The sequence below is a fragment of the Vigna angularis genome, chromosome 4 (genome assembly GCF_016808095.1).
Source record: "Vigna angularis cultivar LongXiaoDou No.4 chromosome 4, ASM1680809v1, whole genome shotgun sequence".
Taxonomy (NCBI): domain Eukaryota; kingdom Viridiplantae; phylum Streptophyta; class Magnoliopsida; order Fabales; family Fabaceae; genus Vigna; species Vigna angularis.
The window spans coordinates 25,532,459-25,543,010 of record NC_068973.1 but is presented as its reverse complement, the minus strand read 5'-3'; the positions used below and the strand labels follow the sequence as shown (position 1 = coordinate 25,543,010).

Sequence of the window (10,552 nt, the reverse complement as noted above, 5' to 3'; positions counted from 1 at the left end):
AACACTGAGCATCTCTTGCTCTCCACCTCTCATGATTCACTTCCATGCTATCTACCGGCCACTTGCCAAGGCTTCACCTGATCATGGAGGGACGTACTCATCTCGATTGAGCCCGACCACCAGACCTGAACCTGGGCTCTGATACCATTTGTAGGGAGGTTCAACACACACACATACACATAGATATCTCCACAGTGATAAGATATTGTCCGCTTTGGGCCAAGCCCTCACGAATTTGCTTTTGGTACCACTCCAAAAGGCCTCTTAACAATGGAGATATGTTATGTGTATATAAACCCATGTTCATCTCTTATTTTATCCGATGTGGGACTTTGTTTGTACCCAACATGTGTGCATGAGTATTTTGTGATGAAATGTGAAGTATTGAATGATTAGTGTTGGTTTTAATGAAGATTTTTTGAAGGTTATTGCATGAGAAGGGATTCAGGGATGCTAAAAGGAAATATAAGATTGATGGGTTGTTGTCTAGTGAAAGAAGTAGAATCTTGCATGAGAGTTGTAGTTTGGAAGAGAAAGGAAAGGGAGGAGGAGTTTAAGATCTATGTTGATACAGTAGAAGGAAACGACATTGGGTCATGAATGGATTGGCTGTAATGTTGATGTTGTGATGGAATATGTTGTATGGTTATATACTCTGTAGTTAATATGATTATTGTATATTTGTTATGATATTTCTGGTTGCTCACCCTGAAATGTTGTGGTTGTGGTTTTCATCTACGATGATCGTACTTGTACGGGAGTAGATGATCTTGTAGATAAGACCGGATCCGAGTAGCTGACGAGAGTTGGGAGTTTAAGTTTAGGGTTTATAATTATGTTCATCGTTTAAAAGTTTTCAGACTTGTATTTTCATGTAAAAAGGATATTCGGAAATTTTCAGACGACGTTTATAGTTATGATTTGCTTCCGCATTTTTAATCGAATAAAGTTGATTATCTCAAATGAATGTTTTGTGGAAACGTTTAAAAAAAGAAAAAAAATTACACCGTGACATCTCAATAATCGGGGTGTTACAAGAATATACTCGCTGGTCGAAGCCAAAGTTATAGAGCTACTAACCTTGTTGTCATTTAGTGATAATATAGTCACTCGGTGAAGCCAAAGTTAGAGAGCTCATTGACTTAACAGTGACTGGGCGATACCAATCTCACTAGGTGACTTTTAGAAGAATTTTAAGTCTATGGGTTCCAGTGATTATTTCGATGGGCAAGTTATATGGTCGTTGAGCAAGTAGGCTTTCAGGCAGTACTTGCTAAATGAGTAGATATTCTCGCTGAGCGAAATCACAAAGCCTGATTATATTAATATGTTTTCTTTTCGTATGTTTAATGTGTGGTTTTATAATTGTTAATATGATGGTTGATTTATGATGTTTATCTGAGAATGTTTGGTACTAATCCAAGAAGGACTGATTGTTATTTTGTTATACGCATTAAAATGTGGGAGATCAGTAAAGAGGTACCATAAACTCTAATAATTATTCACACTCAAATACAGTAGAATGAGTGATGTGGTGAGAGTCATAAGAGGTCCTAACCATTGGATTGTTTTGTCCTAGCCACGAAGGGGACTAACCTTGTAAGTAATAGGGTGATAACCCATTTGTTTATGATTTTGCAGAGTATAAATACTACTACAAGTGCATGTCTATAGTGAAGTCCAATGTCAAAGGTATATATTTGGATAATTAAGTCTCGTGTCAATTGTTTGTGTGAATATATGTGTGACATGTTGTATTTTTTATATATGTTTAGTTTATATATATGACATAATTTAAATAATTTAGAAAAATACTTTTGCTCATTAGCTTACCCTTTCTTCTATGTCCTGTTTGTATTGTTTTCTTTGTTTACGATGATTATTTTAATAATATGAGTACCAGTTCGGGATATGGATGATGTAACAACTTAGATTAGGTTGATGACCAATGTAATTAAACGTTATTTTTTAAACTTTAGTTTTGTTATTTCAGTTATGATTATCTATATTTAATACATATTTATATAAATGACTGTAATATAATAATTATATTTTAGTTTTCTATGTTTAATGATTACTATATCTATAATGTTTTGTTATATTAAATGAGATATTATATTAATTATCTTTTTAAAGGATGACATGAAATTTAAATTTAACAATGTCGCAACCGGAATCACGACGGGACGACGATCCTTAAAAAGAGAATATATATTGAAAAGAGATTTTGGAGTCGCCACCATAGTTTATTCTGGAAAACTACGGAAAAACCATAAAATGATAAGGCATGGTCAAATTGAACCAGATTCTTGGTTCGGGAGTCGGTTACGCGTAGGGAAGGTATTAGCACCCTACAACGCCTGCCCTAAGGCAGTACCTTTAACTAAATGTGCGAATGTGGATGTGGTTTTCAAAGTATTTAACTTCCCCTTAAAATAAAATGCTAAAGAAAACAAACAATATTTTTTAGCTTTTTGGGCCCGACAAGGATTGACCTTGCTCCTACGTATTCTCATGCAGAATGAGAAATCAGGGTTCCGTAGTTCATTTAGACAATGCTTGAAATTTTGCTTAGGAAATTGTTTGAGAATTTGTTATGGATAAATTTGGATTTTTGGGAGAATGAGCCTGACAAGGACTGGCCTTGCTCCTACGTATCTCCACTTTTGATGGAGAATCAAGGATCACGTAGTTCTGGCTGACAATATTATTTGTAGCTTTGAAAAGAGTAGATGTTTTTAGTTTTTTGAAGATTTTTTATGTTTTTGGTATTTTCATAGTATTATTTATATTTTTTTGCGTAATGAGTACTAGGCTGATGCGTACGATCGCACGAGCACTCACACGGCTTTTTTTCCTCTTATTGTTTTGCGTAATGAGTACTAGGCTGATGCGTACGATCGCACGAGCACTCACACGGCTTTTTATTTATTTTGTTTTGCGTAATGAGTACTAGGCTGATGCGTACGATCGCACGAGCACTCACACGGCTTTTATTTATTTTATATTTGGGCAATAAGTACTAGGCTGATGCGTACGATCGCACGAGTACTCATACCGAAATTTATTATATTAAATGTTTTTTAATGTTTTATATATTTTTTATTATTTATTACTTTTTTCCCTTTTTTTTTTTTTTTTTTTTTTTGAAATGAAACAAAATGAACAAAATCACTAAAACAAAGGGGTGGGGGTATTTTACAAAGGGGTTACATGTAGTAAAAATTTGATAATAACACAAAGCTAAAGGTAAAGAAATAAAAGTCATCCAAATAATAACCAAGAGTGTGTAGCGCATGTTTGGTCCAAGCTTTGATGAAGAAAATACGTACAGAGAGTGAAATCGGAGAGCACAAAGAATTGACTTACATTTTCATTCCCATAGCTTCAGCCTTTCTTTTCCACTGACCTTTGTTGAATGTTTTATCTATAATTCTTTCAACACAGCTCCAAACGTAGTGAAACTTTTTTTCATAGCACTAGACTCAGAGGGATTTCATTTGATAACTCACTCATAATTTTTAAATCTCTGGACTAGATGCAGTATAATTTCGAAATCAGGTGTGGCTGTTTCGTTTCTGGCACTGACCTTAGTTTACTGTTTGGCTCATATCTTTTTCCACAGAACTCTAATTGCAATGAAACTTTTTGGGTTAGATTCTAGACTCAAAGGGCTTTCATTTGAATACTCACACATAATTTTTGGACCTCTGGACTAGATGCAGTATAATTTCGAAATCAGGCTTGGCTGTTTCGTTTCTGGCACTGACCTTGGTTTACTGTTTGGCTCATATCTTTTTCCACAGAACTCTAATTGCAATGAAACTTTTTGGGTTAGATTCTAGACTCAAAGGGCTTTCATTTGAATACTCACACATAATTTTTTGACCTCTGGACTAGCTGCAGATCAGTTTTGAAGAGACGAGTGGGGAAAGGATTTTATTGTTTGGTCATGATGATGGACATCAATTTTGTGGGTGAAATATGTTGATACTGGTTTGCTGAAGGGGTGTAAGGAATACGGAGAATACGGAATAGGAACGAGATTGAAGGTAATTGGGTTTCATGTGAGCAAGAATCCAGATCTATGAACTTGGTTTTGGAGGAATGAAGAGATTGAAAGGAGAAAGAAACTCTCCCTCTACTCTGGAACGTCTTCCCCCTCTGATCACACCCCCCGTTTGCTTGCTGTCCAGCTTCTTTTAAAGCCAATATCCCCACTTCTTGTGCTTCCTCTACGGTGCAAAAATTAAACCAAACACGGGCCCTCCACTTTCCCTTCATTTCAGTAGAATGAGTGCACTTTTAAAAGAGACAAAAACATTGCTTTCCATCAAAATAATGGGGCGGCTGGTGCAGCAATTATTGTGCTTAAAAATATTTCAAGACTTGCTTCTTGGGTGCAAAGTTGATTCCCATGGCCCCCTGCTGCCATTTCCTCTCCAAGCTGCTGTCTCTATTCTCTTCAAGCACACACTTACTAATGTTGCAGTGCTGCTGGACCGTGATCATGATGAATCTTCCAGTGCTCTTTCCACCAAAAATATTTTACCTTCCCTTACCAAACGCACTATCGCCTCCACTCAATCTGCATTCAAACTTTATTAACCATATTCAGATTAGTGGGTGCAAGAGTGTTGATGAAATGGTGTCTCATTGCATATTAAGTGTACTGCTCATGATGATGTTAAAGACAATGGGTTGGTAGAATAATCTCTAAGTGGAAAGGTTGGTTGGTGATGTGGAGAATGGGGTGTGATAAGAAAAGATGGGTGGTGAGGAAGTAAAAAAAGTGAGATTATTTTGGGCCATTGGATTAAGTGTTTAAAAGAAAACTTGGGGGTGCAAAAAGTAAAATAAATAGTATTTTTCATTTTGGTGTTTTTATGTTTTTTTTTTATTTTTTGTGAAATCTTATTTACCCGGACGAAATTTGGTATTGACAAACAATATTTTATTTAGAGGTTCTCCTTACACCTCATTCACTTCATCCTGCACCTCCCTTTTTTTTCTATTCCAATTGTACCCCTATCATACCCTGTTAGAGAATATTTTGCTTTTAAAAAAAGTTGAGACATTGAAGAATAAAAATAATGAAGCACCAGCCTTCTTGCCTCCTCCTGTGCCGCATATCAAACCTTACACCCCTATTTTCTCCCTTCCTCTCTTTGCCGCAGTTCATCCCCTCCGGTCCTTCCTTCCTCCCTTATATCTTGTCTCGCTGAGTGGTCCTTGCCTCCTCCCTGGTTTCCTCCCTAGTTTAGTAGTTGGTTTGGTGTGGTGAGCTCTAGCAGCAGGGGTTCTTCTCAGACATTTGACATAAGCTTTGGCGTCCAGGTTGACTCTCGTTGTCATTTAAAAAATGCTTGCTCTTGTTAAAAAAATGCTTACTCTTGCCTCTGTTAAAATGCTTGGGCTGTTTCTGTTAAAAAAATGTTGGTGTTAAAAAAATGCTTGATCTATTCTGTTAGGTTTGTGCACGGTGGAATTGAGGGGACGAAGTCGGAGGGCGTCGCACTTGGAAGTGCGGATAAGGGATGTCGCAGTTGATGAGAGCCGCACTTGGAAGTGTGGATGGTCTTCTTCGCAGTTGGACATATGTTTCGTGTTAGCCGTAGTTGGATATGCGTTAGCCGTAGTTCGATCTGTTTTTTCTCTTAGCCGCAGTTGGATTTGCGTAAGCCGCAGTTCAATCTGCATTCGGTGTTAGCCGCAGTTGGATCTGCGCTTTAGGTTTTTTTATTGGTTTCTTTTTTCCTTTATTATGTTATGTTAGTATATTAAATTTATTTTTGCTTATATTTTGTATACTTTGTTAATGTTTTATATTTATATATTCTGTAATTTTTTTTATGTTTTATTGTTAAATAATATTTAATATGTTTTCGGAGTATGTTTTGAATTTTTTTTATTTGTTTGTTAATTTGTTTTTTTAATTAGTTGTTTTATTTTATAATTTTAAATTTGTTATATATTATTTATTATGTATATTTTTTGTTTAATTTTATTTTAATTGTTATTTATAATTATTATACACAGATTTTTCTCTTTTCCTACTTCCACTTACTTCTAGTAGCAACTCCAAAACAAGGTAGCCAACGTCCCTAATACTCCATGCAGAGGCTTCTCTTCTCTATCCACACACTTCGGCCACCCATTATAAAATACACATTCTTTGCTTTTCTTACTCCTTTAAACCCATTTATCCTTCATTTTTTATTTTCTCCTACCATCCAACTTGAGAACAACCCCCCTTATTTCTCCACCCAAATACTCATTTATACAATGCCCTCTCATGCAACCCGATACTTTGTCTCCCCTTCTCCTTCTTCTTTTGCAAGACCCCAATATTATCCTATCAACATATACTCCTCAAATATCACTCTCAGGTTACAAAGGATTAGATAAAGTTTATTATGAATGCAAATCCAAAGTCTATAAGAAACATAACCTAAAAGGTTTCCACACCACAACCATTCATATTGTATCACAATAACACTAACAGCATAAACGAACAACAAAAATGAGACATCAGGATTCAGCATGAGACATCACGATTCAGCACGCAATATGCAAAAAGTGGAGATTGAAATAATCTTTGGAGAGAAAATCAAATAATCATAACCAAGCATGTCAAATACATAGGCGCAGGTTAAAAATAAACTCTACACAGTGAAACTGCAGTTGGAAGTGCGGTACCCCTAAATCGCAGTTCAAAGTGTGATTGGTGTTAGCCGAAATTCGATGTTCGGCAATATACAACCAGTGTTTGGACAGCTCCAACGCCGGTTACGGTGTTTACTTCAAATATTAAACTAACCTCTCTCGAAGAGCTTTCTTTGACCGCCTTCTTCCTCCTCCAATATCCACAACACCACAAACACGGAGCACAACCACCACACTCTATAACCTCTCAACTCTCAATTCAGAAAACAATCAAATAGTGAAAAAATACTATTGTGATGCAAGTGAAAAAACTCGAAGGGGGAAGGGGTGCATATAGGCTATAGGGTTTATACAATCAGGATTGTTGGTGGTTAGGGGAGATCACTAAGTCATCATTAATTCTCTTTTGACTTTTTCTTTTAATTTTAATAAATGAAAGACAAATATGTAAAATTGGGAGTGCAGGTGAAATAGGTGAGGTGCAGGAAGCATCACTATTTTATTAGGTGTAATTGCAAATGATTTAGTTTTTATCTTCTATAACATTTGTGTTAAAGGTATTTACTAAAGTTATTTATGGGATTAAAAATTGCTGGAAATGGTCATGTATATTTAGTAAATTCGTTTTTTAAATGTTGTATCCATAATGGGGTGTGCACGTCAAAGTAGATCGAGATTCACACTTTTATTTTTATTTTTCTGAAATAGATTTTAAGTAGTTTCTTTAACCATTTGACAGTATTTTTTACTAGTAACTTCTTTTATTGGTAATTTAAATTTGAAAAATAGTAAAAAATAATGAAATGCAAACTTTCATCATATATTCTCATTATTTTTAAAACCTAAACAAAATGAGACAAATGTTTGTTTACAATTAATACTTTTTGTGGTATTGAATTGCCATTAAATATTATAGTCCAACAAAATCCGATAATAAAAGAATGAATAAAAACACAAGTGAGACGAAAATATGATTTATTAAGACCAATCATAGTTTAGTCAGTATACTGTAAAAACGAAAATCTTAAATATTTTTATACTAAAATTAGAAGCTATTAAAACATATGGTATAAAAATAAAAGCATGTCAAACAAATCATTACACCCATTTAATTATCAGTGTAAAAAACAATCCACAAATGGCCCACTTAATAGGATGAGTTAAATAAAAATAAACGAATATACTTCCATTGAATGAAAAATAGTTATATTTTAAGCTTTATACCAAAACTGAAAATTGCTAAAACCTCCGTATGAAAAACGTTGTATCTTTTTTTCCTTCATAAATACTTAAAAAGTGACGGAAATATTTATTCGTAATACATTAGACGTTAGTCCCATGCTGCAATAATTAGAAATTAATCTGTCCCTTTTACTTTTGTGTGACGCATGACAAGCTTGTTCCATGAACATGTACAAACCAATCTTCAAACGTTTAAAAGTTTTAGAGTGATGACCACGGTAACGATGAGACAACGTAAATAAGACAAAAGATGCAGTTCGTTTTTACATGTAAGATATCAACGGACAGAGCCATTTTCAACCGATGAAGGCGCAACTTGTTTTGCTTGTTCCTCTTCTCCCTTGTTGTCCTCTTTCACAGCCAACACAACCAGAACCAACAACAAGGGATAGCTAACACTAGTCAACACCCAATTCACAATCAACTGAGCCATACCTGACACCTTATGGTTATCAATTTGCCATGCCACTGCAGCTCCTGCACTTTGTACGCCTTTATAGAACCCAGCATACCTGCATAACCATAACCACAAACAATACTTAGTTCCCAAATTTCAAGCATGGTTACGAGTATATTCTCAATTAATCAAAAAATTAAGAATGAGAGATCATGAGATTGTTAATCTAAGTAGTCAGATTGAAATCCTGATTCTTAACACAATTCTGTTTGTGTGTTAACTGAAAGAAAAAACAGAGCATAAGACATTCGCTACTACATATGTACCTGCTAAGAATCTCAGAATCATTGGCGAGGGCCCCAATAACCCAATAGACCATGCTTTGGAACATGGAATCAAGCAAGCCAAAACTGAAATACAAGACAAAGGGTCCAGCATAGCGAGAACCAGAGTCCTTAAAATCCATGATCACACCGAGGTCACGCTTGATCTGATTCGCAAGGGCACCACCCCATATACCAGACGCAAGAAGAGCAACCACACAAATTCCCACAACCCCTCTTTTCCTGCGACTCTTGAAACTGAAATCCATCACATAACCAATGGCAACCGAACCCAGCATCTGCGCCCCCCAATAGAACACATTGTTGAACCCTCTGGTCCTCAGATTGAACTGTGGCTTATTAACATGGTTGAACTGGTAGGTGTAGAAGAAGTTGCTCGACCAAGCAGCGGGAACGATGAGAAGCATCTTCCAATTGTAGAAAAGCTTGAGAATTTCGTAGGATTCAGTTGTCACATTGGAGTACACCATGTGAGTGCACCTGGTGCCATCGTCTCGAACAACCTTGCTCGCTGGCAAAATGGTCAACGATAAAACAGCCCCAGCGGACATAAAAGCCATGAACCCTATGTAGGTTCCGTCGTTGACGGTGGCAGGAGCGTCGCCACGGTTGTAATTCAAAATGAATGGAATTAAACCACCGATGACACCCCCCATGTTGAAAATGCTCCAGAAGAGGGAAATGTAAGTGCCTTTGCGATTCTCTGGCGGGTAGGAGGTCATGATGGCGCCCTGCGCCGCCCAGAGGAGACCGGCACCGATTCCCAGAATGGCGCCGGCGGTGATGGCGAAGAACTGGTGCTGGTAGTGGTTGTAGTAAAGGAAGGAGCCGGCGTAGAGAACGTAGGTGGAGCAACCTGCGAAGAGGGTGAGGTGGGGTCCGAGGATGTTGTAGATGCCGCCACCGAGAATACCGAAGACTGCGAAGGTGGTGTAGAGGGCGGTGAGGGCGTTATTGGAAGCGGTGGAGTTGACTTGGCCACCGCCACCCATGCCGGAGAGGGCATTGAACATGCCGGGACAGCAAAAGCATACCAACCCAATAAGAACGATCTGAATGGTCGGTGAATTGTATCTGAAAAGGTTAAAACTTTTTCCGTATTCAGGAATCTGGGTGTTTGAATCCCCCATTTTGAGAAGGATAATTGATTTGGCAGAGTAGAAGAGAGGTAGAAGAAAAAATGATGATTGATTGAGGGAATAGAAGAGTTTAAGTAGAAGAGTAATGGAAAAAGAAACTGGGGTCCATAATAGGACAAATTTAGAGTAAATTCTCCCTTTTCTTTTGTAGTTTGCAATTGAAGAGTTGCCACAGGGCAGTGAAAGAGGAAAGCATTGAAGAAGCTTACGCAAACTCCTTCAGTCAGCGGAAATGGCCGTTTTCTGCTATGGAAATTATTTGTTTATGATGAAATATTTGATTCAGGAAGATGCTCTCAGCGAAAATGGATAAGTGGATTTCTTTCTCTTCGTTTACTTTCGTTCCGCATCACAAAACTTTATCACAATAATTATCAATTTAAAAGTCAAGCTTCTTATGACTGATGTCTGCATCTTTGTTGGAAAATAAAATAAAACTGATAGAAACAAAATATAAAAGAGTAATATATATATATATATATATATATATATATATATATATATATATATATATATATATATATTACTCTTTTATTCTGAAGTCGAAACAAGAAAAATAAAAGCCTTTTTAGATTCACACTCCAAACTGATGTAGAGTCACATGAAAATTAAACAAAATTATAATACAAAAAAGCTAAAATAAAATAAATGCCTACTATGTATATATCAAATTTTTTTATATAATTAAAATTTAAAATAAATGAACTTCTTAAATATATATTAGTTATATTTAAATTAAGATAATGCCTAAAATATATTATTTG

The 10,552-nt window shown here is 36.2% G+C and overlaps 1 protein-coding gene across 1 annotated transcript; it reads right to left on the bottom strand.

Annotated features, from left to right (window-relative positions):
* Positions 1-8,016: 8,016 nt before the first annotated feature.
* LOC108330620 (UNC93-like protein 1) lies at positions 8,017-10,142 on the bottom strand. The gene is made up of 2 exons (XM_017565112.2): positions 8,632-10,142; positions 8,017-8,420 (listed from the first exon to the last, which is right to left on the bottom strand). The coding sequence occupies exons 1-2, from the start codon at positions 9,777-9,779 to the stop codon at positions 8,186-8,188; spliced, it is 1,383 nt and encodes a 460-aa protein (XP_017420601.1). The 5' UTR covers positions 9,780-10,142; the 3' UTR covers positions 8,017-8,185.
* Between the last annotated feature and the right edge of the window lie 410 nt (positions 10,143-10,552).